The following is a 27625-nucleotide window of genomic DNA, read 5'->3' on the forward strand; positions in this document are numbered from 1 at the left end:
TTCTGGTGGGTTGTCCAACGTCCACATGAGTGGGGAAGGGGCTTCCAAGCTCAGGGGTGACACTGACCTGAGGGTGGTGGGGACATCACCAGCTCTGCAGGGCTGGGAGGAAGGTGGAGGGAGGGAGGAAGGTGAGGGCACATCGATAACGAATCGTGGAAGATCTGGAGAGACATTTTGTGGTATTGGCCAATTGTCTACTGGCAAACTGGCCAAGCAGCTTGAGAATGGCTTTTCTAGATTTGAATAAGTCAAAGAAATGTTGTCCAAGCCTGATGCATTGGCCAAGGTCACTCAAACATTGGTTTTTGGTTCGACTCACGGGCAGGATCACGTTACTTAAGGCAAACAACAAAGTAATAAGGCACAAGTATGATATCTGATTTAGTTTAACATTTTTCTTTGGTTTCCTTTCTGATTCAAGGCACTTTTTCTTTTTGTCTTTTCCCAATTCTATTTTGGGACAGGCCAAGAATAATTAAAATTTCAATGGCCTTATACCTCATATGAAATCCTGCTGGGCACTGATTGCCAGTCAGCCCCTGGGCAGTATCACACTCCAAAAGGAAGAGTGACGGCTCCAAACACGAGGCAGGGACATGGTGGGCACCCACCCACCCAAATGTGACCAGTCTGGGATGGGCTGGGGCCATTCCTGGGGGTCTCATCTCTGTTTCTGGTGATTGCAGAGCGCAGAAAAGCTGCGAGCGCGCCACAAGGACCGCGGGGACGTGGAGCTGGTGAGTGTCCCTGCAGCAGCACAACATTTTGGGAACGCACAGGGCTTTTCAGGAGCCTTCCTCCCTGTTCCTGCCCTTCCTGGATGCTCAGGGGTCCCTTCTGGGGGCTTTGGGAGGTTCAGGGGTCCCACCTGCAGTGCAGTGCCCGGCGCTGGGGGAGCTGAGCTGGACACGGTGTCCTGGGAGGGTGAGGTGGTTCTTTAATCCCCACAGCACCAGGAAGCCCAGGAATGGGATGGAAAGCTCAGAAATTGTGGAGAAATGTCTCGTTAACTTTTAAACCTGGAGTAGCCTTTACGGAGAGCGTGGTGGGGTGTTCTGGGGGGAGGATTCTGCTCCTGCTTCAACCCCATGAGAGTTGAACCCACCTCTACCTGCCCAGTGCCATCCCCATCATCCTCAGCCATCCTTGGCTGTCCCCATTGTCCCCAGCCAGGTGGCCACTGTGCCAGAGAGGCGTACAGAGATCCCAAATCCCATATTTATGCAGGAGCACATTGCCCTGCTCTGGATCAGGCTCCATTCCCGTGTCACCACCCCAGTGCCACCAGCCCTTGAAGGAGCCACGCTGGGACACATCCCACAGCTGGGACGTGCCCTGCCACGGCCCTGCCACCTCTTACCTTGCAGGCCCGGGTGAAGAAGCACATCCAGGTGGTTCTGGAGCAGCTGCTCCACACGGTCAACCGCAGGGTGATCGTGCTGGACCGGGAGAACCCGCTGAGGGTGAGTCCCGCCGCGCCGCTTCCCTTCGGGTCACACGGGAGGGCTGTCCCTGCTTTGGGGGGGCTGGGTGTGTGTGACTGGCTCTGCTCCTCGCTGGCTCTGCTGCCAGAACCCAGCAGGATGGGGATGGATGCCGGGGATGTGCCCGGTGGGATGCAGGGAGCAGCAGGAGCCGGGCTGGGAGCAGGGCTGGAGCAGCCGGAGAGTCGGGGTGAGTGGGTGGGGGGGCAGAGGTGTAGAAAAACTGGTTTGGGGATCCGTGAAGGGTTTGAGCCGCATTATTTGGAAAACAAGCAGCTGAACCATGTGAAGCGTCGCGGTTTTCCACGCCAAAAACGCGTGAGCAGCACGCCGGGCACACGCGAAGGGAGGCGGGGCAGCGATGGGAGGGGACGGAGCCGCGGCCAGCGGGGGCTCGGGCTCTTCCTTGGGGACGCGGTGACAAACCCAGGAGCCGCACTGCGTCTTAGGGTGGGCGATGAGCCGTGTTTGGTGCGCGTGGTGGAAGCTCGGAGCGGGGAATTGCCGTGCCGTGCCGTGCCGTGCCGTGCCCGGGGCGCTGCGGGCAACCGGAGCCGCGCCGCGATCCCGGCGCCGGGCTGTGATTCAGCCGTGACTCAGGCAGGAGATGCATGCGGGGTCGCGCTGGGCTCCATCCTGCTTTTCTCCCTCCTTCCCAGCCTCTGTGACTCAGGGCCGCCAGCGGCGGGCAGCGATGGAGGCGAGGGGGGGATGAGGGTGATGCTCCAAGAGGGATTTCTGCTCGCTCGTGGCTCCTCAGGTGCCCCCTGGCAGCTCTCCCCGCACCGCCCGTGGTGCCCGTGCCGCTGCCCCTGCCCTCAGCCGGGGGTCCCAGACCCTCCAGCCCCTGGGATGGGTTGGGAGAACCAAAAATCGCCGCGCCCGCAGCGGGATAAGCGTCCCTCCATCCATCCCGGCGCTGCTGGGCGACAAGGGAGTGGTGCCCCTGGGCCACCGTCCCAGCTGCAGCCCCCGAGGTGTCCCCAGGGGTGTCCCCAGGGGTGTCCCCAGGGGTGTCCCTGGCACACGGGACGGGGTTGAAATTTAACACTGTGGCCACCAGCCGGGGAGCTGCGGCCGAAGCTGCCCACCCTCCGTTCCCCTCTGCGGCCGAAGCTGCCCCCTCGCCGTGGGCGGTGTTTTTGGGGGAGGATGGGTGATGTCCTCCTTTCTTCCTGAAGAAGTGGTGGCCCTGCTGGCACCGCTGTGGCTGCTCCCGCCGCTCCTCAGGGTGTCCCGCTGCTGCTTTTGGGATCCTGATGCCGAGTTTCCCCTCCCGTGGCAGCCGCGCAGAGTCTGGGATATTTGAGCTCCTCATTCCCTTCAACAGAGATCCCAAATCCCATATTTATGCAGGAGCACATTGCTCTGACTCCAGCTCTGGATCAGGCTCCATTCCCGTGTCACCGCCCAAGTGCCACCAGCCCTTGAAGGAGCCATGCTGGGACACATCCCACCCATGAGACCCCTGCCCACCCTTCCAGCCGGGGGTTTTGGGGACAGGTCTCCTCTCTCCAGGCCACAGTCCCACAGAGATCATTCCCCGCTGTGGAAATCCTCGGTGTTCCCAGTTAATCTGCAGGAAGCAAGGGGAGGGATTGGTGGGCAGTGCCCGCTGTGGGGTGCAGGGACGGGCACCGATTTGAGTCTGGGGTGGGCTGGGGCACCTAAACCAGAGGGAAACCCAAGGAAAGAACCGCTGCCCCCTCCTCATTCTCATCCTCCTCCAGAACAGAAGCGCACAGGCGGGAGAGGGTGTAACAAAAATAGCGTCTCCTTGGAATTTATTGAATTCTCCTTAAATACAACCGCCGCTCCCCTCGCCTTTTCCACCCCCGAGCTCCCCCGCGTTCGACGGAATGCTTCAAAATAGAAAAGCTGGTGCTACCCAAACCCTACGGTGGCAGGGAGGAGAGGTGGGCAGGGGGGGTCAGTGCTGGCACGGTGCCCCCGGGCTCACAGGAACCAGAAGCATTTGCGCCGGGATTTCTTCACGTCCAGCTTTGCCGGCAGCCTGCCCACGGGTGACGGCTCCTGCGTGGGCGGTGAGGGGGTCCCCGCCGCCGTCCCTGTCACCCCCAGCGCCGCCGGGGGGGAGCTGGGCCCCGTGTCGCCCTGGATGTGGCTCAGCACCCGCTGGAAACGACCTTCCTGCTGTCGGAAATCGTGCTCCACGCTGCGGCACCGGGGGCGAGGGCACCGCGTCAGGGGACAGGGTGGCATCCCCTTGTCGCAGCCCCCCGACTGCCACAGCACCCCCCCCTGCCAGAGACCCCCATCTGCCGCAGCCCCTGGCACCCCAAACACCGGCCCCGGGGAGCTCCGTGTCCCCAAAACAGCCCGGGGGAGATCTGTGTCCCCAAAACAGCCCCCGAGGAGATCAGTGTCCCAAAACAGCCCTCGGGGAGCTCCGTGTCCCCAAACAGCCCCCGGGGGGCTCCGTGTCCCCAAAACAGCCCCCGGGGAGCTCCGTGTCCCCAAAACAGCCCCCGGGGGGCTCCGTGTCCCCAAAACAGCCCCTGGGGAGCTGAGTGTCCCCAAAACAGCCCCCGGGGAGCTCCGTGTCCCCAAAACAGCCCCCGGGGAGCTGAGTGTCCCCAAAACAGCCCCTGGTGTCCCTGAAGCCCCCGGTGTCCCCGCAGCCCCCGGTGTCCCTGAAGCTTTGATGTCCCCGCAGCCCCCGGTGTCCCTGCAGCCCCCGGTGTCCCTACAACCCCTGGTGTCCCTGCATCCATCAGTGTCCCTGCATCCCCCGGTGTCCCTGAAGCTTTGATGTCCCTGCATCCCTCAGCGTCCCCGCAGCCCCCGATGTCCCCACAGCCCCGGTGTCCCCGCAGCCCCCGGTGTCCCCGCAGCCCCCGATGTCCCCACAGCCCCGGTGTCCCCGCAGCCCCCGATGTCCCCACAGCCCCGGTGTCCCCGCAGCACCCCGCGGTGCGGGCTGGCTGCTGGCAGCCCCGTGCTGCGATGTTCCCTGGCACGGAAATCGCCTCAATCTCCCGACAAGCGGCCACGTCCCATCGGATCAGCGAGGTGCCACCGCGTGTGCCCGGGGTGAACACGCACGTGGCGCGGCCACCCCGCACACGGGGAGCGCCCGTGCTGACACCTCCTGTCACCTCCTGTCACCTCCCCTCGCGGGGACAAGGAGTGTCCCAGGCGTTTCTTGAGGAAAGGGTGAGGGGTGCGGATGATAATGAGGGGGGCAGCGCAGGGAGGGACCTCAACTCCCCTGCAGTGACACAGGGAAGGGTTGGCACCGCTGTGGGATGGCACAGGCAGGTCTGATCCCCTCCCTGGGGTCTGGTGCTGGGGGTGCTGCCCCTTCTCCCTCACCCTGCGTCCCTCCAGAGCCTCTCCTCATCCCACGGGTGGCAGCGAAAGCCACGGCGAGTCCCCAGCGGGAGCCTGGCCGTGCCGGGGAGCCACCTCCCCCAGATGTGACATCTGCGCCGCTGCCACGCTGCCTGGAGACAAGCTCGTCAGGCCTAATTAGACTGAAATCCCCCAAGAGCTACTAATTAGACTGAAATCCACCCAAGAGCTACAGCGGGGGAACGTGGAGCGAGTGTGTGTGGGGAGCAGCACCGCCACCCAGCACAGGGACACGAGGGGACCCCAGCCGGGCACCCCCGGCCTGAGGTGCCCCAAGGAGGGGGCACAGTGCTCACAGGGGATGGCAGGGCAGTGGCACACGTTGCACCGTGGTGATCAGGCACCACAGAGCGTGGCTTGGGACCAGCTCACCATGTCCTACAACAGCATCAGCCTAACTAGCAGCAAAACGGGAACACACCTGGCCAGCCACCTGCACTGCAGAGGGGACGGCCAGAGGGACAGAAGGACACCCAGGGGTGCCTGGAAGGGCAGAAAGCTTTAGCAAAACTGCAATCCTCCCAGTTCCCCCTAAGATGATGCTGGGAGGGCACGAGATGCCTTTTCCCACACCCCAAATGGGATCTGGGGAGAATGCAGCAGAGGAAGGGGCACGAGATGCCTTTTCCCACACCCCAAATGGGATCTGAGGAGATTGCAGCAGAGGAAGGGGCACGAGATGTCTTTTCCTACACCCCAGATGGGATCTGGGCAGAATGCAGCAGAGGAAGGGGCACGAGATGCCTTTTCCCACACCCCAGATGGGATCTGGGCAGAATGCAGCAGAGGAAGGGGCACGAGATGTCTTTTCCTACACCCCAAATGGGATCTGAGGAGAATGAAACAGAGGAAGGGGCACGAGATGTCTTTTCCTACACCCCAAATGGGATGTGGGGAGAATGCAGCAGAGGAAGGGGCTTCCACAGCCTGGCCCAGAGCCCAGCCCCCGAGTTCCCAAAGCACAGCGAGGGGCAGGAACCCATCTGCAGCATCTGTGCAGAGCTGGCACGGGGACAACAGGATGCAGCCTGGATTTGGAGCGAGCCCACGCAGCAGCCTCCAGCGAGGCTTCCCCGATAGATTGCTGGTACAGGAGATAAATGCTCTGCCGCCGTGCCAGAGCAGCCCCCTTCCAGATGCTGCTCCTCCATGCAGATCACCCTGGCTGATCCCGATCTGCGAGGAGGGAGGCACAGATCCAGCCCAAGCGACAGCCCAGCTACCCGAAAATGCTCTGCGTGTGGTGTCCCCAACACGGGCACTTGTCACCCTCCCTCCTGCCTCACAGCCCGTGGAGAAGTCTGGGAGTGCGGGGCAGAACCCGCGGGATGCTGGAGCCGGGGCGGGCCCTCACCTGTAGATGATGCAGGCGCAGTCCCGGCAGGTCCCGCAGTTGGCGATGTCCTGCCCGGTGCGGTACGAGTGTCGCCTGTGACAGAGGTGTGCCGTGAGCCTGGACACCTGCTCTGGGTCTGTCTGCGTCCTCTGCTGCCCCCGCGCCCACCCCAGCAGGCAGGAGCAGGGCTGTCCTCCCTGGATCCCAACCCCTTTCCTCTCTGGGATCCATCTCCTCCCTGGATCCCACCCGTTTTCCTCTCTGGGATCAATCTCCTCCCTGGATCCCACCCGTTTTCCTCTCTGGGATCAATCTCCTCCCTGGATCCCAGCTCCTTTCCTCTCTGGGATCAATCTCCTCCCTGGATCCCAGATCCTTTCCTCTCTGGGATCAATCTCCTCCCTGGATCCCACCCGCTTTCCTCTCTGGGATCCATTTCCTCTCCTCCCTGGATCCCAGCTTCTCTTCCTCTCTGGGATCAATCTCCTCCCTGGATCCCAGCTCCTTTTCTCCTTGGGATCCATTTCCTCTCCTCCCTGGATCCCAGCTTCTCTTCCTCTCTGGGACCCATCTCCTCCCTGGATCCCACCCCCTTTCCTCTCTGGGATCCATCTCTTCTCCTCCCTGGATCCCAGCTCCTTTCCTCTCTGGGATCCATCTCTTCTCCTCCCTGGATCCCAGCTTCTTTTCTCCCTGGGATTCACACCCTCTTGTCCCTCTTGTCTTCTGAATCCCAGCTCCTCTTCCTCTCTGGGATCCATCTCCTCTCCTCCTGGATCCCAGCTCCTCTTCCTCTCTGGGATTCATTTCCTCCCTGGATCCCAGCTCCTTTTCTCTCTGGGATCCATCTCCTCTTCTCCCTGGATTCCAGCTCCTTTTCTTCTTGGGATTCACACCCTCTTGTCCCTGTATTTCTTGAATCCTGGCTGCTCTTCCTCCTGGGATCCATCTCCTCCCTGGATCCCAGCTCCTCTTCCTCTCTGGGAACCATTTCCTCTCCTCCCAGGATCCCAGGTTCTCTTCCTCTGGGATCCATCTCCTCTCCTCCCTGGATCCCACCCATCTCCTCCCTGGATCTCAGCTCCTTTTCTCCTTGGGATTCAGCCCCTCTTATCCCTGTATCTTCTGAATCCCAGCTCCTCTTCCTCACTGGGATTCATCTCCTCCCTGAATCCCAGCTCCTCTTCCTTTTGGGGATCCATTTCCTCTCCTCCCTGGGTCCCAGCTCCTTTTCTCCCTGGGATTCACACCCTCTTGTCCCTGTATTTCTTGAATCCTACCCCCTTTCCTCTCTGTGATCCATTTCCTCTCCTCCCTGGATCCCACCCCCTTTGCTGTCTGGGATCCATCTCCTCCCTGGATGCCAGCCCCTTTCCTCCCTGGATGCCAGCCCCTTTCCTCTCTGGGATGCCAGCCCCTCTCCTCCCTGGATGCCAGCCCCTCTCCCCCCATGTGATCCCAATTAATACCAAGCCAGCTGCTTCTCTGATGGGGGCATGCCAACGCTGGGCACGGTGGCATCTCCAAACCCTTCCCGCTGTGTCCTCCCCTCCCATCCCCCTCCCAATCCTCATCCCAAGGGTCCCCACGCCTGCAGCCCCCAGGTCACCACACATCTCCCCACGCGTGGTGCCACGGAGGCAGCACAAGGCTCACGGCGCTGCCCTGGCACGGCAGTGCCCTGGCAGATGGGCACGGGGAGATGCTCCAGACTAATCTCCAGCCTACGCCAGACTCGGAATTTATCTTTTGGATGTTTTTGTACCAGAGCATCCTTCTCCTCCTCCGGGAAGGTGCACAGGACTTGGATTAAGCTGATTCCTGCCCAGGCTCAGCTCATGTTGCTGCATCCTCCTCCCTTTTGTGTCTTCACCCCACATTTCTCTGCTGATGGTGCCAGACCCCAACCCTGAGACACCCTGATCCCAAGGGCTGTACTGGGGTCCTCTGCACCCCAGCACTGCTGATCCCTGCTCATTCTGCTCTGCCCAAAAGGAGCCCTGTGAATACTGTTGGTCCCTTTGGGACCCCTTCAGGGCTGGGGATTTTGGGGGCACAGCTGAAAGAACATGTCCCACTGCACTTCACATTTCCCCGGTGAAATCTTCCTCCCGTTACTCGACCTTGACCACGGTTGTTCTCAGCCCTCGGAAACTGGGTCTGTTAATGCACCAAATTACACATTGCAGTGGGGATTTACTCTGCCAACACCTGAATTAGATCATGAGGCCCTTTATGCAGACATATATATATATATGTGGTAGGTAAATGTGTATGTGCCTGTGGCTGTGGCGTTGTACAACAACCCCCCTCTGCTGGGAGAGCTCATCCTGGGATAGTCTTTCATGTTTTACATATATAAATTTTTGTGGGATGTTGCTGGTGATCGGTGCCAGGATGTCTCAGGGCTGGTGGCCCTGCCCTGGTGTGCAGTGGGCACCTGGGATGTGACCTGTGGCAAATGAGGCTCTGCTGTTCTGCAGCATAAGGGCACCAGGAGAGTGTTTGATGTGATTTTCTATCTCTGGGCATCTTTTTTTTGCTTATTTGTAATAGTAAACAGAGTTGAGGTCTTAATTAAGGTGTCCCTCCCCACTGACAGTGCTCCGGGGGTGGCACAGGGGCAGTATTCCCTGTGCTTCACTCACAGCCAAAGCTTAAAAAGATTTAACAGTTGGATCACAGCAATCTTGGGCATCGGGAACAAGCCCCAGAGATTTTACAGGAGGATGCCAGGCCCAGCACCTCCTGGGGGTTTGTTGGTTGCCCTCGTGTGAGATGAGTTTGGAGCATTTCAGTCTAAGGCCATTGTGGGCTGACCTAGAACACCTTCCTCAATTTGGCAGATCTGCCTGGAGGCCAAGGAATGCTGGCCTGGGGAACTCCCTGCCCCTTGGAGACAGGGCAGGATGGGGGTGCTGGGCACCTCCCCGGGATGCAGCCAAACCCATCAAGGGGGCACCAGCCGCTGGATTTGTGCCAGAGGTGCCTCCACGGATGGGGCAGGGATGTGGGGCCTGGCTAAGCCTGCCATTGGGATGTGACGTTCTAGATCCCTGCTCCCGGTGACCAATGGAGAAATCAGCTGCAGCAGAGCCGGGCAGGAACCCAGCACCCCCTCACATCCCAGACCTGCACCCCTGGGCACGGGCAAGGCACCGTGGGCACGTGAGACCTCGCACCAAAACACGGAACCACGTGAATGTGGACAGCAGCTCTGAGTTTCTCAGAGGGAAACACCCTAAGGAGGGAGGCAGCAGCATCCAAATCTCTGTCAGGGTCTCTCATCCTACATCCCCAGCCCTCGGGTACATCCCCACAGCTCCCCACTCTGTCCCCTCCTACTCACCCATCCCGCTGCGCCTCCTTCTTCTCCAGGTCCTGGATGACGTCCAGCAGCACGCGGATGGTTTGCTGGCTGGTCTCCAGCACCCCTTCCAGGGACTGCAGCTGGGAATGCAGGTCCCCCTGCTCCCCGGGCCCCCGGGGGCCCTCTCCCTGAGATGTCCGGGCGTCCTCATCCCTCGCTGGTGCTCCCACCGGCCCCTTGGCCACCACCACCAGCTGCAGAAGGTCCTGGACGCGGTGCAGCTCGTGGGGCTCCTCGGCGGCTCGGCGGGGCTGTCCGTGCCGGGGGGTGTCCGCTGCCCACCCGGCCGCTCGTGTCCCCACGCCGGGGCCCTGCGGGGCTGTGGGCAGCGGCTCCTTGGGCCGCTCGGCTCCCGCCCGGCCGTGCCCGGGTCCGGCGGCGCGGAGGCGGCTGCGGGTGCCGAGGGCGGCTGGTGTTCTGTCCGGCGTGCCCGGCGCTGGTGGCACGGGGGCTGGCGAGGAGCAGCAGGGCCCCCCCCAGAACGCGGCGCAGAGCTGGTGCTGGGGTGGCGGGGGGTCCCGCGGGGGGTTGCCCTGAGGTGGCTGCCCCCTGAGGAGGCCGTGGCTGTCCGTGGCGGGGACGGGCTGCCGGCGGTGCGGCGAGGGCTGGCTCGGCGGCAGGGTCCGCTCCGAGCCGCTCCGGCCGAGCCCCCGCCGCTCGCCCGGCGGCCGGGGCTGGCCGCAGGGCACGGAGGCCGGGCGGGGAGCGACCCCGTGGTTGCCCCGAGGGCTCCCGCGGAGCTGGGCACGGGCCGGGGGTGGCGGGCAGGGCTCGGGGGTGCAGCTTTGCACCGGAGGGGCGCAGCGGGCAGCGGGGCACCCGGCCGTGCCCTGGTAAGGGGGAGGGGGGTCCCTGGGTGGTGGCGGCGGTGGTGTGCGGCGCACCTTGGCGTGCTGGGCGACGACCGCGGGGCTGTCGCGGGTGGGGAGGCTGCCGGGGGTCCGCGGGGGCACGGCCGCTCCCGGGCACCGGGCGCTCGCCAGGGCGGGCAGTAGCGCATCCTCCGCCACATCGCAGACGCTCTTGCTGCGGGGCTGGGGGGCCGGGAAGGGTTTCTGGAGGCTGGGCGAGGTCTGGATGGCGGTGCTCATGCACGCCTTCCTGGGCATGGGCAGCGTCAGCGAGCCCGGCTGCGCCTGGGGCCAGCTGCGCCGGGAGGCACGGAGAGCCGCCGGCTCAGGGGGGTCCCTGGGGGGCGGCGAGGCACGTGCGGTGTTGTGGCCGGGGCCGGCGGCGGGCCCGGGCGGGGGGCTGTCCGCCCGCCCCGCGCCGGCCTCCACCAGGTCCTTGAAGCGGACCTGCTGCGTGCGGTTGCGCCGGCGCTTGAGGCGGCTCTCGATGTCGGGCGAGTCGCGGTTGAGCAGCACCGAGCGCACCGTCATGGCTTTCTCCTGGCTGCCCTCGCCGGCGGGGGCCGGGCCGGGCACGGGCTCACGGCTGACCATGGCTCGGGGCCGCGGGGCCGGGGTGCTGCGGCGGGGCGCGGGGGGCCGAGCGCCGGCGGCCGGAGCCCTGGGCTGCGGCCGTCCCCGGAGCTGCTGGGGCGGCGGGCAGCCTCATCCCGCGCCGCCACGGACAGGGGATGCTGGGCGGGAGGTGGGCGAGGGGCCGCCGGGCATGCTGCCCGCCGCCCGCCCCTACAGCCCCCGGCACGCCGCCCCGCCAGCCGTGCCCGGTACGGCGGCTCCCCGCCGGCGCCCGCAGCCCATCGTCCCGCCGCAGCCGCCCGGGCTCAGGGCCGCCCGCTGCGGGCCGCCCGGTGCCGGCCGTGCCCGCCCATGGCTCCCGGACCTGCGGGGACAAAGAGAGGGTGCGTCAGAGCCGGCCACGCCAGCGCGGCCCCCGAGGACACAAGTGTCCCCGTGGAACTGCCGGCCTCTCCCAGCTCGGCTCCCTCCCAGCCCACCATCACCAAACGCGAAGAGACAGGCTTTGATCTGCGGCGCTGCCTCCTCAGCACAAAGGGAGAAGGGAAAAGAAAGCCCTTTAGCATAAACACGTTCCGAGTTCACAGCTCAAATCAAGCAGAAGCAGCTGTTAAAAATAGCTCTGCCTCGCCGGGGCTGGTGCCTCGTGTGCGGGGCGCGGGCAGGGCAGGGGCCAGGACCGGGGGCTCCCCTGAGGGACGGACGGACGGACACGGGACACCCCCGCACGTGGGACACCCGCCGGGCACGGGCACCAGCTCTGCGGGGCATGGGCAAGGCGTGGGGCACCCACCCAGAACGGGACACGGAGGGGTGGGCATGGGATCCGTCCCGCCGAGGGCATGGCCAGAGTGACACAGGGGACATGTCACGGGTGGTTGTGGCCGGACTGGGCACCAGAGGCGCTGGTTGGGCTGCAGGCATGGGGGACCAGCTCTGTGAGCAGCGGCGAGACGGTGGCTTGGGGACACGGAGTCACTTCAGACACATGGCAGCGAGCAGGAGGGAGAAGCTTCAGTAAGGCCGGGGGATGTCACTGTCACCAGCAGCACTTCACAGGGACAGGACCCGGGCTCACAGGGGGGATTGCACCCAGCTGTATCCCCATTCCTGCCATCGTCCCGCTCCCTGCCGTTGTCCCCGTCCCTGCCATCGTTCCCGCATGGCTCTGCAGGCTCCTCCTCCCCACACCTGCAAGGCGACTCACTCCGCTGCCCTGTCCCGGACGTACCCGCAGCACCCCGTGCCCACTGTGCCGCTGGCGGCTGCCCCAGCCCATCGCACTGCCCGGCCACCAGGAGCACGGGGCACACCGGGAGCCCTGCTGGGACGTCCCGGAGTGCAGGGGAGGCCGTCGGCTCGTTTGGGACGCAGCCAAAACCAGAGATTCCAGCCGCAGCGAGCGGCGGCTCGGCTTTGTCGCACACCACACCGTGTCCCGTGTCCCACATCCCCGCGGTCCCCGCCCCAGACCACAGCCCGGTGCTCCCGCAGCGTCCCCGCACCCTCTCCGCACGCCGAGGCGGGAGCCTCGCCGGCTCCGCAGCCCTCCTGCCCTCACTGCGGACGGACAGACGGTTCAGACACCTCCGGCCCCCCTCCCTGTCTTGCCTTGTTCCTGCTGGCACGAAGCGCTGACTCAGCCCAGCAGCCCGGAGTCCCCAGTGCCGGCACAGCCAAACTTCCAGCGCTGCGTGCCGGTGCCCCGTGCCCGCCCAGGCCGGCAGCGAGCACTGAGCCAGCGGAACCGGAGGCTCTCACTGCCCTCCCTGTGCCCACGCCGGCCCCGCACACCCCGCTCCGTGTGCTCGGGATGCTGCTCCACGCGCCGCCCAGCCGCCCGGCGCTTCCCTGCCCGAGCTTGGAGCCGTGCCCAGACACCCGGAGATGTCTGCGAGGCAGGACGAGACGAGGGATGGCATGGGGCTCCTCGTTAGTATGGACAGCAACAGGCGGAGGAGCGAGCTGGCTGGGGCTGCAGCCAGAGGCACAGGTCCTCGCTTCCTGCATCGCCACATCCCTCCTGGCCCGGGGCACGGGCACCCACGCTGGCCTGGGCACAGCCTGCCGGGGTATCCGTGATATCCTCAGCCACCCCTGCGGCCCCGTCACAGGCATGGGGTCACCTCTCTCCTCGTGCCACCAGAGCTTGGTGTCCCCGGCAGCATCCTCGGCTGCGGCCGTGCCGGGGAGGGCAAAGCGCCGAGGGCAGAGGGACCTGCTGGCTACATCCCAGAGGAGCCTGCGTGTGCCAGGCTGCTCCGGAGGGATCCTTCATGGGGGTGTGGGGTGCTGGGAAGGGCTGTGAGGGCCGGGCACGGGGCAGGAGCTCCGCTGGCACGGCCTGAGAGCAGGAGCAGCTCCGTGATGCTGCAGGGGGCTCTGGCCGAGCCGTGGCTGCCGCAGCGTGGGACGAGGCCGTTCCCCTGCCCACGCCCAGCGGGGCCCCGCCGGAGCTCCCTCGGCCTTCCCCGAACGGCCGGGAGATCAGAGACGAGCCCCAAGGACAAAGGGAAGCCTATAAATGATGCATGGAGCAACTCGGCTTGGGAACGGTTCTGAGGATGTCAAACAGCCACGCCAGGACCCTCCCGCGCATCCCTGCGTTTTCTCCGCGCTGTGGTTGGGTTTAGGGCCGTGCTCGGGCGCCGTTTGCAGCACGCCGGCAGCTCCGAGCGTGGGGAATGAGTCCCGTTGTGGGGCAGGAGCAGGATGGTGCCACCTAAGGTCTGATGGACTCTCCTGGATTGTCCCTGAGCCTGAGGAACCCTCTCTGCTGGTGGCTCCAAAGGACATCTCAGATGCATCTGGCACCCAGCCACTCTTCAAGCACATTTACTGGGCAATGGTGCTCAGCACCCCAATCCTGAGGCTGCTGGAGCCCCTCCGAGTTCCTGAACCCACCACAGCCCCTTCCAGGGTCTACTCCAACAGGACCCCAAGGCTGTGGTCACTCCTCCCTCCAGGAGAGACCTGTGCAAACCCCTCGAGGCCAAAGCAGCTCCACGCTGATGTGCCCTGCTGGACATTGGGGTCATCCTTGGAGTGGTCATTGGCCAGCGACCTCAGGAGAGCCCAGTGGGTGGGACAGGAGTCACAGAGCCTTGCGTGGCAATCTGGGGGATGCAGGTGGGCTGGAACCGCCCAGGGGATGCGTTTGGTGCTTGGCTGATCCCCTCTGAAGGAGGGCAGCAAGAAGCAGCCAGGCCAGTCAGCGCGGGGCCGCGGAGAACACGGCTCATCAACCCCATTTGCTGCCGGGCTTGATGAGGTTCCAAGTTTGGTCAGTGGAGGTAAAAGCCTCGGCGGAGCAGGCTCGGATCCCTGTGAGGCATTTGACATTTCAACAAAGAAAGCAGGATGATCCCAAAAGCAAAATGGATTAAAACCAGCAAACCGGCACGTCTCTGCTCGGAACCGTCCCGCGGCCCTGACCACCAAGGGAAACTGAGGAAAGGGGAGAAAATGAAGAGCAAGGAAGGAAAAAGGCCGGTTCAGGGGAAGGCAAAGGCATGGAGCAGAGGCTGTGCAGGATGGGGCTCTGAGTGGCAGCTCCAAGCTCCATTCATGGCAGCTGGAAATGCATGTTGGCAGGTCAGAGAAACAACTTCCTTAAAAAGTGAGGCCAGCTGGCAGAGGAGCAGCTTGGAAAGGTTTTGCACAGTGGTGGACCCTCCATCCCAGCGATTTTTTAAGGTCTGAGTGTTTTTCTCCTCTGATTCCTATGGGAATTCCAGGCACATGGATAAGGTGAGACAGTAGGATCACATGGGTGATGTAGAGGTGAAAGCAGGTGACCCCAATGTGACATGCCATGAGTTCTGCAGCACTGGGTTCTGCTGGATGCTCGCACAGTTGGGAATGATCTCTCCTCCACTGAGTGACCCCAGGAGCTGAGGAAGCATCAGGAATCTCTTCTCATGGACACCCCTTAGCCAGCCCCAGTACTGGGTTTCTCTGGCCAGCGCTGATGGGTGGTGAATTTTGTGAATAATAGACACTAAACCTGCTGGGTTTGCTTCCTGGGACACATCTCTGATGGTGCAGGGCTGACCTCAGAGGTCAGAGCCCTGCTTCACACTGCCCTGTCTGGAACATTACCTGCCAGCTTCAGCCCTTTCTCCACCTATCCTCTCCCTCACCCGTGCCAGTAATACCATGGAAAAGGGGAAAAACGGAGCAGACACATAAATCTTCTCCTCAGGACACAGGAAGCTGGGAGATGAGATTTATGAGGGAGGAAGTCAGGTTCTCCTGGAACCGCAGAGGAGAGACGTGAATGACCCGGAGTGCCTTTGTGGGGCACCACGTCTGATTTTCCTGATCTGCAGAGGGGACAGAGGTGTTGCCGGCTGTGGAGCGGGGCAGCACTGGAGGATGAGGCGCTGGAGGGGCAGGAACCAGGCTCATGGCACATCGCTCCACAGCAGAGCCGAATCCCGCCTTGGCTTTGGGAGGACTCGAGGCGTTTGTTCTCAGATCAGAGCATGTGTGGGACTTGAGGATGGAGGACTTGGAGCAGCTCCTCGGGCAGCTTGCACACCCGAAATCTGCTTCCTCGCTGAGGAAGCTCCAGCACGAAGCCAGCTCATGCCCTGCCCTCATGCTTCTCTTGGAGGCTCTTCCAGAACCCGGCTTGCTGGGAGCCTCCCAGACCTTCTCATTTCCTGCAGGCTCTTAATCACGGCCCGTTTATATCCGACTGTACTCGTGCCAATGGAACGCTCTCAGGCAGCTCTTCTCCCTCCTCGGTGCTCAGCCCTCGCAGTCCCCAGCAAGGAGAAGCTCCTTCTCGAGCCACATTCCCAGCGTTCCACGAATCCAGCTCGGCTCCTGTCCCCAAGGCCAGCTCCCCATGTCCCTGATGGACCTGGCAGTGCCTGACCCCCTCCCTCTCAGCTCCAACACCACTGCGGCTCCCCCAGGACGGCTGAGCTGGCCCGGCCGAGGACACAGGAGCTGTCCCTGCCACCAGGGCTGTGCCCGGGGTGGCCGTGCCCCTCAGTCCCCCATCGAGCATCGCCCAGGGGTTCCGGGAGTGGCACCGCCGGGCGGGTCCCGGTGCGAGCGGCGGCTCCCAGAGCCGAGGGATCCGCTCTCATCCCTATGTAGGTCATGGCTGAAGTGCTCTGAGGGAACATTAGTCACTCTCCCAGCCACAGGGCCCAGGAGAAGGCTCTGGCACCTCCACCCACCTCCCCACGGCACCAGCACCCACGACCACCCCCACGGGCTCCTCTCTGGGGCCGCCGAGGCTCCCGGCTGGCCGGGCCACACGTGCCCACTGCTCGTGCCCACGGAAGGGATGGGGCCGGGGAATGAGGAGCGAGATCCTCCCGGCACGCCGGGGTCACCGGCTCCGCTTCCATCGCTCCCCTCCGACTGCGGATGCGCTGCTGCTGCAGATGGAGCCGCACACGGTCAGGGAGACGGGAGTACAAAGCCTCCGCACGAGCCTTCAGAAGCTGCAGAAGCCAAATTATCCCTCTGTCTCCCGTGGATGCTAATACGGCTGTCATGGCTGTGGTGTCTCTGTTCACTGTGCTACCTGCTGGCGTTCCCACCTCTCTGCCAGGCAGAGGAGCTTTGCTATCGCTCTTTTAATGAGACGTGAAGAGTGGAGTGACCTGCCTGGGGGAGCAGGCAGCGCGTGTGGAGCGGGAGCAGCTCAGGAGGAGTTTGTTCCATGTCCTGAGGCTTCCCTGCTCTCATCCGTGCAGGAGCAGGCGAGCGTCCCTGGAGCTGCTGCTGGCACCGTGGTTCAGTGCCACCCCCAGGGCTGCAGGAGAGACCACCCCGGGAGGGAGAACATCCTGCTCGGCTGCTTCCTTCCCAGTGAATGGGGTATGGGCAACACCATCCTCCTCCTGGGGATGCCCTGTGTGGCTACACGGACCTGGGAAAATGCTTTGGATGGAGATCCAGCCCAGAGAGCTCGGCTGGTGCCCAGCACCAAACCTCAGGGCTCTGCTGGCATCTCCAGCACGGGCTGATCCTGCAGCAGTGACAGGACAAGGGAAGTGGGACACGGCCCAGAGATTTTTGGCCACAGGAGACCCAGCTCATCTGCAGACCCCCACGGCCCTGCGCTCTCTGAGGAGGATGTCTCCACTCTGGAGAAGGGGTTGGGCACCCATCTAGAGCCCACCTGCCCCAGTGTGCAAAGCAGCTGCCTGGGCCAGGGGACCCTGGGTGACAAAGGCTCTGTGGGCTCCCTCACAAGCCAGAAATGGCATCAGAAAGCCACCAACTGTCCCCAGAGCACACTTCAGGATAAAGCTGGAAAGGCTTCACCGCCCAGCAGCTCCTGCACTGCCCCAGCTGCCCCTGCCCACACCGATCCAGGCTCGGTGCTGGGTGCAGCAGGGACCCCCTGGGGCAGCCCCCGTCCCACCAGCACCCAGCGGCCACGGTGCCGGCAGCCAGCGGCTCAGCCTCTGCAGCTGCGGCTCCCAGCGCTGAGAACGTCCTTCCAGAATACAAATTCCTGCCTTTAAGTGCATTCTCAACGCCATCGAGCAGCCTGCCCCCACCTTTATCTCCGTGTGCTTTAGACAACGCTGGCTACCGGGGGAATTTGGGAATTAGCGAGTGTTTGCCTCCGCCTCGTGCCTCAGTTTCCCCACCACCAAACAGTCCAGACCACGCGGAGCAACTCCGCAAACACGCGAGGCAGGCTCTGCCCGCGGCGCTGGTTAGGATTGGAGCAGCGTTGTTAGCAGGGACAGGAATAGACCCACTCATTATCTGTGGCCTCTGGATGCCACCATGCTATTAAGTAATTACGAGAATTATCATTTGTAAAGAAGACAACCTCAGTCCAAAGGAGCTTCCGCGACGAAATGCAGCCCGCTCCTCCGAGCGTGCCGGGAGGACGAACGCTCCCTGCGGAGAGGGGACACAGGGAAGGGCCGGAGGTGCCATCCTCAACCCCGCTCCGCCCGAGGGTGCCCCGGGCTGCTCCCGGCACCGCTCCTCGGGCAGCACCGCCGGGAGGGAGCTCAGCCGGAGCTCCCCGCGTCCCCGGCGGCCGCGGCTGTGCCGAGGGGCTCGTTCCCGTAGCCCCGGGAGGAGCAGAGCCGCGAGCCGCTGCTGGCGCTGAGCACGGCGTGCCCCTCGGAGCGAGCAGCTGACACCGATGTCCCCGTATGTCCCCGTGCTGGCACAGCCGGGCCCGCTGGTTACTCATACGTGTCCACCTCGTGCTCCCAACACGAAACCGGCTCCGCGGAGACCTCGGCCCCTCTCCCGCGCCGCTGCCGGGGTTTGCGTGCGCTCCCGCGGGGAGGATCGGGACCGGAGCACCCCGGGAGGCACCGGCGCACCCCCATTCCGCGGGACTGCGTGGGGCTCGCTCCCGCATCCCGGAGCCCCGCCGGCGGACGCAAGGCCTCGGGCGCGGAGCGCGGCGCCGGGAGCTGCCGGGAGCAACGCGGGCTGAATTTCTCCAGCCCCGGCCGGCGTCACGGTACCCAAAGTGACATCCCTGGATCTGCGTGTGCGTGTGTCACCCGGCACAGCCCCGGCTGGCGGACGCGTTCCTAACGAGGGGGAGCGGAGAGGAGCCCGCCTGGCCGCTCCCCGGAGCGGCTCCGGCACGCAGCGACCCAGCGAGCGGCGGGGGCCGGGGCGGACAGGGCGAGGCTGCGGCACCGCGGCACGGCGTGGGGGTCTCCGGTCCCCCTGACACAGCAGCTCCCACCATAGATGCACCTCCGCAGGCTACACACCGTGCCACCGCTCCGGCACGGTTGTATCCCCCAGAGACCCCCGTCACGGTAGCCGGTGGCCACCTCGGTGCGGGATGCCCGGCGCAGGGAGCTCGGTGCGGGGTGCCCGGTGCACGGTGCCTGCCGTAGGATGCTCGGTGCCACCGTCCCCGTGCCTCCCGCCGTTCCCCGGGCAGCTTCTGCTGGCCAGGAGTAAAGGAGTGGAGCACAGGGAGGTGCCGCGACTCCCGGGGATCCGGGGACACCGAGGATCCCCCTCGCCAGCCCAGCTCGGCTCCTCGCCCCGGTCCCGCCGGCCCCCGCGCATCCCGCGGGCCGAGGGTACCCGCACCGCTGCCGCGCCCCCGGGGCTCTCAGCACCGCCGCGCAGTCCCGGTTTCGGGGCTCCCCGCAGCGTGTCGCCGCTCCTGGCCCCGGGGTTCCCACGCCCCGGCCGCGGGGCCGCCCGGGGTCCCGGTACCGGCCGGCGCCACAGGGCCGATGCCCGCGGCACCGGTCCGGCCGCCGCCCCGCTCCCCGGCCGAGCCTGCTCCCCATCCCGCCCGGTACCTGGTGCTCGGCGGCGGCGGCGGCGGCGGCGCGGGTCCGGCAGCGGCGGGCGCGGGGCTCGGCGGGGCGGGGCGGGGCGGCGCGCGCCCGCCGGTACCGGGGCGGAGCCGGCGGGGGCGGAGCGGGGCGGGGGGCGGAGCCCCGCCATGGGCTGCGCGCCCGGGAGCCGAGCCGCGGAGCCCGGGAGGAGCCGCGGTCCCGGCACCGGGAGGGCGATGTCTGCGCGCCCCGGTGCCGCTGCTGCTGCGCGGGGCAGCGCTCGGCGGGGCGGCCGCGGGACCACGTGGATTCCCGAAGGAGCGGGAGCTGCTGGGGTTTGATCCGTTTGCTTTGCTCAGGAGAATTCCCTGAAATTCCCTCGCAGAGCCAGAAAACCCTTCGTAGCCAGGGCTGGCCGTGGGCGCTCGTTGCTACGCCCCATCCCGAGGAGCTCCCGGTGGTGCGAAGCTGAGCCCTCGGTCACCAGCGGCAGTCACATCCCTCCCCGGCCAGTCCGCTTTGGTCTGCGTGTGGTTGGCAGAGTTTTTCCTGAGGCTGCAGCGGGGCTCCGTCTGCGCCGGAATCCGGGAGGGAGCTCCGGCAGCGCCGGACCTGCCAGGGCTGGAAGGTGCCAGGGGCACCCGGGGTGGGCAGCGGTGCCCAGCGCCCGGTGCTGCCCTCACAGGGCTCACGGCACGGCAGTCTCTGAGGATGGGTTGGCACCTGAAGCCACCCACGAAGCTCCATCAGTGTCACCGAGCCGCGGCAGGGCCGTCACTCCTCCTGAGCATGCCAGGAGATGCTCTTACCCCAGGAAGAGCTGCACTTTCCCGCAGTTCGCAGCCTCGGATGTGTCTCTGGGACAGCTTTTGGGCAGCATTCAGCCTCGGATGTGTCTCTGGAACAGCTTTGGGGCAGCGTCCTGCTTGTGCACATTCCACTTGTCTTGCTACAAAGCTTGGAGCCTCCTGGAGTGGAGCTAAGGGCTCCGTTTGGGACTCTTCACCGGAGAGACTCCAGAAGGAGCCTGCTTGCCATTTTCAAAATGTCTTATATCCACAGTTGGCCTTAAATTGTCTCAAAAATGGCAGAAGTGCTTCAGTGCCCCTCTGTAAATAAACATGCATCCCCCTGGCATCCTGGTGGATGCAGGAGCCATCCCATCCCTGGTGTGGGATACAGAGTCTGGGAGCTGCACATGAAGGGGCCAGGAGGTCTGGGGAGCTGGAGAAGAAGGGACAAGGGAGGGTGGGAGTGAACAGACCTCAAGGCAAGTTTGGGTTCTGGGTTATGAACCGCGGAACAAGGCCAGTGTCCTGTTCCATGGTGCAGCTGCAGGACCCAGCAGGGCCTGAGCAGCTCCTGTCCCCCAGAGCCACTACGTAGCCTGCATGGCCACCATCCTGAGCCAGATGGACAAGGACCACTACAGCACCTACATCCAGGCCTTCCCCTCCCGGCCTGAGCTGATGGTGAGTGCTGCCCCGCGGCAACACGGGGCACCAGCACCTCCCTCACAGCATCCCCCGGAGGGCACTGACATCTCTCCCTCCCTTGCAGGACTTCCTCATGGAGACTTTCATCCTTTTCAAGGACCTGATTGGGAAGACGGTGTATCCCGGTGACTGGGTGGTGATGAACATGGTGCAGAACCGGTGAGGGACCACGGGGGGAGGCTGGGGTGGGTGTGACATGCAGGAGTGATGTGCTGGACAGTGTCTGGCTGCACTGAGGTGGGCAGCAAGGTGGGCACACCAGGCTGGGCAGTGCCGCCCTCACTCAGTGGCCGTGCTCACTCGCCCCAGGGAGTTCCTACGTGCCATCAACCAGTTCGCCACGACCTTAACCGAGATGTTCCTGAGCGACAGCGACTTCGAGCTGCAGGTGGGTGGGCACTGCCTCAGTCCTGCTTCAGGCCAGGTGGGTCCCCAGCCTGGCACTCATCCCTGTGCTTCCGCTGCAGCTTTGGAACAACTATTTCCACCTGGCCGTGGCTTTCCTCACCCAGGACTCCCTGCAGCTGGAGAATTTCTCCCCGGCCAAACGCAACGCTATCCTGGCCAAGTGAGTCCCCACCCCGCCCGGGCAGCCACGCCTCATTTCCGTGCCCCGAGGTCAGGGATTTTGGGATGAGCCAGCTGGGCTGTGCACACCCGGGGCTGCAGAGCGCTGCTGACTGCCCTGTGTCCCGGCAGGTATGGGGACATGAGAGCCACGATCGGAGCGTCCATCCGGGATATGTGGTACAACCTCGGTGAGCCACGGTGTGCCGAGATTTTTGGGTCTCTGTGGGCTCATGTCCATCAGCACCATCCCCAGAGTGGGTGTGGGGAGCAGGGTTTTGCTGGTTTGGGCATGGGAGCCTGCATGGGTGTGGATCTGCCCCCCAGCCCTCCCTGTCCTCCCAGGCCAGCGCAAGATCGAGTTTATCCCGGGGATGGTGGGTCCCATCCTGGAGATGACGCTGGTGCCGGAGCTGGAGCTGCGCAAGTCCACCATCCCCATCTTCTTCGACATGATGCTCTGCGAGCACCGGCTCACCGGGAGCTTCAGCCGGGTGAGGGCCGAGGCTGCTCCTGGGGGTGTGGGGGATGTTGTGGGATGTTGTGGGAACCACCCACAGCAGGGGAGTGGCGTGTCCTGGGAGCGGGGACGGGAACCGTCTCTTTAGGATGGTCTCTGGGGAGGGGCTGCTCCAAGCTCAGCCCACCTTCATCCCCTCTGCAGTTTGAGGATGAGATCCTGCGCAGGCTGGACAGCGAGGTGGAGGGCGGCCGGGGGGACGAGCAGTACATGCAGCTTTTCAAGAGCATGTGAGTGTGCAGAGTGTGCCCCTGCCACCTTTCCGCCGGGGACACGACCCTTTGCTGTCACCATTCCCTTGCCATCCCACTCCTCCTCACGCTCGGCCAGAGTGTGCCACGGGGGAAAGGGAGCAGCGAGGAGGAAGGCTGGTGCCTGAGCACCATCGTGTGCCCCTGCGCATCTCTGCTGCCCCAGCCAGCCCCAGGCGTTACCTCTGCTGCAGGTGATGCTCCTGCCCCTGGTGACACCCCTGTCCCCGGAACTATTCTATGCCTCAGGTGATGCCCCTGCCCCAGGAATTGCCCCTGCCTCAGGTGATGCCTCTGCCCCAGGTGTTATCTCTGCCCCAAGTGTTATCCCTGCCCCAGGAATTGCCCCTGCCTCAGGTGATGCCCCTGCCCCAGGCGTTACCTCTGCTGCAGGTCATGCTCCTGTCCCTGGTGACACCCGGGTCCCCGGAACTACCCTATGCCTCAGGTGATGCCCCTGCCCCAGGAATTACCCCAGTCCTAGGAATTACCCATGCCCCAGATGTTATCTCTGCCCCAGGTGTTATCTCTGCCTCAGGTGTTATTTCTACCCCAGGAATTGCCCCTGCCTCAGGTGATGCCCCTACCCCAGGTGTTATTTCTGCCCCGAGAATTGCCCCTGCCCCAGGTGATGCCCCTGCCTCAGGGGTTTTCTCTGCCCCAGGAATTGCCCCTGTCTCAGGGGATGCCCCGGCCTCAGGTGATGCCCCTGCCCCAGGAATTGCCTCTGTCCCAGGTGATGCCCCTGCTCCTCCCAGGCTTTGTCGCTGCCCTTTGGTGCTGAGCAGGGCAGTGTTGGGAGCACTGCAGAGCTGGCTGTGCACTGGGACCTGTGGTCTCCCCTCTCTTCCCCAGCCTGCTGAGCTGCTGCCAGAGCCACCCCGAGCTGGCCAAGCCTGGAGAGGACTTTGTGAGGCTGGTGAGCGAGCTCCTGGAGAGGCTCCTGGACTACCGGGCTGTCATGAATGACGAGAACAAGACTTACAGCATGAGCTGCACCGTCAACCTCCTGGTGAGCACTTGAGCTTTGTCCACCTCCCTGAGGCTGGCAGGGCTCATCCGCGTGTCCCCATCTCCCTGGGACAACCAGGGCTTGTTCCCATGCTTCCCCAGGTCCCCAGGGCTGGCAGGGCTTGGCCCTGCATCTCCTCCTGGCACAGCAGAGCCACATGGTGCCAGAGCTGGCATCTCTCGGGAGACACCGTGCAGCTCTGCAGGGCCAACCCCAGCCCCGTGTGGGGACAGTCCTGGCAGCACCACGACCCGGAGGGTGGCAGCGTGGGGGGCTGTGCCATGTGCCACTCCTGGGGCCACTCCAACAGCCTGGTCTGCCTTTCCACAGAACTTCTACAAGGAGATTGACCGCCAGGCCATGTACATCAGGTGAGCACAGCCCTGGGAATGCTGGCAGCACCTGGGGCGGGGGGTCCTGAGCACCCCCAGCGGGATGGGCTTGGCAGAGTGGCCTGAGGGGCAGGGTGATGCTGCTCTGTGCCCAAGCTCTGCTAAGTGTCGTGCCCCACACGTGAGATTGTCACTCCCCACCCACGGCTCTGTCACTCCCAGGTACCTGTACAAGCTGAAGGACCTGCACATCAGCTACGAGAACTACACGGAGGGAGCCTACACGCTGCTGCTGCACGCCCGGCTGCTCACGGTGGGCACGGGGGGCTCGAGGGGGCTGGCAGGAGCGGGCAGCCCTGTTGGCTGGGTGTGACAGGTCCCTGCTCCCTTCTGCAGTGGTCAGAGGAGTCAAATGCAGCCCCCGTGCCAGGCCCCCACGGCCTCCACTTGCACACCCAACGCCAGCTGAAGGAGGCTCTGTACAACCAGATCATCGAATACTTCGACCAGGGCAAGGTGAGTGTGGCCACCTGTCCTTGCAGACCCTGCAGCCTCTGGAGGCTACTGGAGGGAGCTGGGCTGGCTTAGGGCAAGCCTGGCCCCCTTGCCTTCGCTGTCCCCTATTTCAAGCTCCCAGATCCCATTCTTAGCACAGCCCCTGATTCCCCACTGCTGCAGAAGGGTTGGAGCTGCCCTGCAGTGAGCCTGGGTTGGATGGTTCATCCCACAGCCACTGTCCCTCACCCCATTCCTATCCAATTCCTGTCCCATCACATCCCAGCCCAGTCCTTGTACTGCCAGGGGCTGACAGCTTGGACGTCTCTGGACAAAGGCTTGGTGGGGTCACCTGGGGGGCTCCAGGGCTGGAGATGGGGGGGGAAGCCAAGTTCTTCTGCTGCCCACTGGACCACCAGTCCCCACGGGAGAGCCCTCTCCCCCTCCTACAGGGGGAAGGGGTGCAGGTGCCCCCACAAAGTCCCTGGTGCCCCCTTCCCCAGTTCACCCTGTACTGGGGGGGGTCTGTCCTGGCCCTTCTCTCCTCCAGATGTGGGAGGAAGCCATCCACATCTGCAAGGAGCTGGCGGAGCAGTACGAGAACCACGTGTTCGACTACGAGATGCTGAGCGACATCCTGGTGGGTGCCCGGCTGGGCTGGGGGTGCTGCTGGCAGGGCAGGATGAGTTGGGGGGGATAGGGGGGTCCGCAAGGCTCCATCATGTCCTCATCCTGCCCCTCTCCTCTGCAGCAACGAGAAGCCAAGTTCTATGAGAAGATCCTGAAGGTGCTGCGGCCCAGCCCGGACTACTTTGCCGTGGGATATTACGGGCAGGGCTTCCCCACCTTCCTCCGGGTAAGCAGGACCAGGAGCAGCCCCACAGCTGCCACCTCGATTCCTAAGGAGCCCCACCCCTCACCGGTCTCCACCTGGATGTGGAGGTGTGGATCACAGCTCTCTCTGAGTGTCATCATCCAGCCTGTTCCTTACCCAGCATCTGTCCCAGCCAGGGGACATCCCAAGGTCAGATGGTTTGCACAAGTCCAGTCACTCTCCCCCCATCCACCCACGCTGCCACACCCTTTTAGAAGCCACCAAATTTGTCACACAGGAGTTGTCCTCAGTGATGTTGCTTCGCTGGCACCAGTCCTGATTCTCCATGTGCCACCTTCTTTTTTCCTCTAGTTGCTGGATTTAAGGAGAAATTTTTTTCTGGATGGAGGTGTATTTTTCTGGATGGAGGTGTACTTTTCTGGATGGAGGTGTATTGTTTCTGGATGCAGGTGTATTTTTCTGGATGCAGGTGTATTTTTCTGGATGCAGGTGTCTCCTGCTTGGCAGGGGGCTCAGCCTTATCAGCACCAGCACCCCAGTGCTCTGGGACACGCTGGCCCTGCTCTGTGGCACAGGGATGAGCTGTCACCTTCCTACCCTGCAGAACAAGGTCTTCATCTACCGGGGCAAGGAGTACGAGCGGCGTGAGGACTTCGAGATGCAGCTGCTGAGCCCCTTCCCCAATGCTGAGAAGCTGAAGAGCACATCTCCCCCTGGCCAGGACATCACCCACTCCCCAGGGCAGTGTATCCTCCGTGTGCACAGGGACAGGGCTGGGAGCGTGGCTTGGACTCTGTCTATCACTCTCCATGTGGGAATTCCTTAAATGCCTCTCTGTACCCCTGGGGTTCACCTTTCAGGGCTCTGGAGCCCCTTTCCCAGTGTGTGCCCGTGGCTCCTTCACTCCCACAGACATCCAGTGCTTCACCGTGCAGCCGGCAGAGGAAGCCAAGGTGCGGCTCAAGGGCCGGAGCATCCCGGAGCAGATCACCAAGTGAGTGTCCAGCACAGGGAGGCCCTGTTCTGCTCCCTGTGGGTGTGGGTGGCTGGGACACAGTGGGGATCCTCTCCCATTTCTGCCCTTTCCCTCCCCACAGCTTCTACAAAGCCAATCACGTCCAGAGGTTCAGCTACTCACGGCCTTTCAAGAGGGGCCCGAACGACCCCGACAATGAATTTGCAGTGAGTGCTGGGAGGAGCTGCCAGGACCCTCAGCTTGGGGGGTCCTGCAAGGAGAGATGGGGGAATCCCTGCTCCTGGGATGGGGAAGGTGGTAGTCCTGTGCCCATGGAGGTGGGAGCCCCCCATGCCATGGGGCAGCCAGGGGTGACGCAGGGTGATGGGAGAAGGGCGGGGAGTGACTGCTGCTCTTCCCCCAGAACATGTGGATTGAGCGGACAACCTTCAGGACAGCCTATCCCCTGCCTGGCATCCTGCGCTGGTTCGTTGTCACCTCCACTGAAACGGTGAGGAGGGGGCTGGGGGACAGCAGGGCCCTCTCAGGATCCTGGTGGATGCTCCAGCCTTGCCAGGAGCTCGAGCTGAGGATGGGGAAACGTGTCCTGCCTGTGCCATGCTCCGTGGGCAGCAGGGACAGCGTGTGAGGAGCAGCAGAGGCACTGGAGGGGTGTCAGCAACTTCTGCCACTGCTCTGTGTGTGGGCTTTGCTCCTTTGTCAGAGGTGGGTGCTTGGCCAGCACGCAGGGAGTCTCAGGAGCCACGGCAGTGGAGATGTGATGTGCCCTGGTGGGTTGTCACAGGATGCTGCAGGCACAAGGACGTACAGCTGCATGAGTGCTGCACGTGTGTCTGCCATGGTGTTCAGGCTGTGCACCCCGCTGCGGCACAGCTGCACCCCCAAAGCGACACCAGTGGTTACCCAGGTCTCCTGTGCCCATGGGATTGACTCTGTGCTGGGAGCAGGGACCAGCATGGCCAGAACATCCCCAGGAGCTCTCACTCAGCCCCAGGCACACTGTGCCAGGGGTCTGAGGGGCTTCATGGGGTGAGATGTGCAGCCCCCAGGGGTCCCTCCTGCCAGGCTGGGGAGAGCCCACCCTGCCAGCCTTAACGAGGAAGGGCAGCACTGACCCCTCCCTGCACACACAGATCATCATCTCCCCGCTGGAAAACGCCATTGAGACCATGATGAAAACCAACGAGAAAATCATGAGTGAGATCAACCGGCACCAGAACGACTCCAGCCTGCCCATCAACCCTCTCTCCATGCTGCTCAACGGCATCGTGGACCCCGCAGTCATGGGTGGCTTCACCAAGTATGAGAAGGTGAGGATGCACAGAGGTTGTAGTGGGCACAGCTGGGCACACCCAGCACTAGGGCTGGCACTGCTCTGCCATCCCCAGCCTGTGTGGGGCTGGGCCAGCCGGGCAGTGGGACTGAGGAGGGTCGTTGCAGGCTTTTTTCCAGGAGCTCTACATGCAGGAGCACCCTGAGGACACGGGGAAGATTGAGAAGCTGAAGGACCTGATCGCCTGGCAGGTACCAAATGCAGCATCCCTCGGGCAGGGACAGCTGCCCCCTTTGTCCGCCGTCCCTCCCCGTGCCAGGGAGCCCCACGAGTCCCCGTTGTCCCCCAGATCCCGCTGCTGGCAGAGGGCATCCGGATCCACGGGCAGAAGGTGACAGAGGACCTGCGGCCCTTCCACGAGCGCATGGAGCAGTGCTTCGAGCAGCTGCGGGCCAAAGTGGAGAGTCAGTACGGGGTGCGAGAGATGGTGAGTGCCACGGTGGTGGGCATGGGGTGGGCACGGCTGGGGGGGTCACAGGCACTGCCTGGCACCGTGGCGGTGACACTGGACAAGCCAATGTAGATGTGGGGCAGCAGGGAGTGGGAAGAGGGTGA

At 63.8% G+C, this 27625-nt stretch overlaps 2 protein-coding genes across 2 annotated transcripts in view; one reads left to right on the forward strand and one right to left on the reverse strand.

The window, feature by feature from the left end:
* The window catches only part of LOC110468737 (dedicator of cytokinesis protein 2), a 48820-nt gene that overhangs the window by 18259 nt on the left and 2936 nt on the right, over nt 1-27625 (forward strand). Inside the window, exons 27-48 of the mRNA XM_077782552.1 lie at nt 690-740; nt 1371-1466; nt 20627-20725; nt 20814-20908; nt 21059-21137; nt 21217-21317; nt 21449-21507; nt 21662-21810; nt 21981-22066; nt 22943-23099; nt 23430-23470; nt 23654-23744; nt 23828-23947; nt 24477-24566; nt 24678-24782; nt 25366-25507; nt 25674-25755; nt 25859-25943; nt 26141-26227; nt 26871-27047; nt 27178-27261; nt 27360-27497. Coding sequence (XP_077638678.1) covers nt 690-740; nt 1371-1466; nt 20627-20725; nt 20814-20908; nt 21059-21137; nt 21217-21317; nt 21449-21507; nt 21662-21810; nt 21981-22066; nt 22943-23099; nt 23430-23470; nt 23654-23744; nt 23828-23947; nt 24477-24566; nt 24678-24782; nt 25366-25507; nt 25674-25755; nt 25859-25943; nt 26141-26227; nt 26871-27047; nt 27178-27261; nt 27360-27497 — 2214 coding nt within the window. The remainder of the gene's footprint in view (nt 1-689; nt 741-1370; nt 1467-20626; nt 20726-20813; nt 20909-21058; nt 21138-21216; nt 21318-21448; nt 21508-21661; nt 21811-21980; nt 22067-22942; nt 23100-23429; nt 23471-23653; nt 23745-23827; nt 23948-24476; nt 24567-24677; nt 24783-25365; nt 25508-25673; nt 25756-25858; nt 25944-26140; nt 26228-26870; nt 27048-27177; nt 27262-27359; nt 27498-27625) is intronic.
* Nucleotides 3255-11013, reverse strand: LOC116183545 (uncharacterized). Its single transcript, XM_031504601.2, has 3 exons — nt 9548-11013; nt 6217-6291; nt 3255-3663 (listed from the first exon to the last, which is right to left on the reverse strand). Exons 1-3 carry the CDS (start codon nt 11011-11013, stop codon nt 3444-3446), a joined length of 1761 nt encoding a protein of 586 aa, XP_031360461.2. The 3' UTR covers nt 3255-3443.

The sequence above is a fragment of the Lonchura striata genome, chromosome 4, assembly GCF_046129695.1.
Source record: "Lonchura striata isolate bLonStr1 chromosome 4, bLonStr1.mat, whole genome shotgun sequence".
Classification (NCBI taxonomy): domain Eukaryota; kingdom Metazoa; phylum Chordata; class Aves; order Passeriformes; family Estrildidae; genus Lonchura; species Lonchura striata.

Bases quoted from the DNA above. Each gene is read 5' to 3' on its own strand.
- LOC116183545 (XM_031504601.2), bottom strand. From the start codon at position 11,013: ATGGTCAGCCGTGAGCCCGTGCCCGGCCCGGCCCCCGCCGGCGAGGGC. The intron at 6,292-9,547 runs GTGAGTAGGAGG...CCTCTGTCACAG, and splicing joins AAGGAGGCGCAGCGGGATGG to GCGACACTCGTACCGCACCG. The intron at 3,664-6,216 runs GTGAGGGCCCGC...CCGGTGCCGCAG, and splicing joins TGCGCCTGCATCATCTACAG to CGTGGAGCACGATTTCCGAC.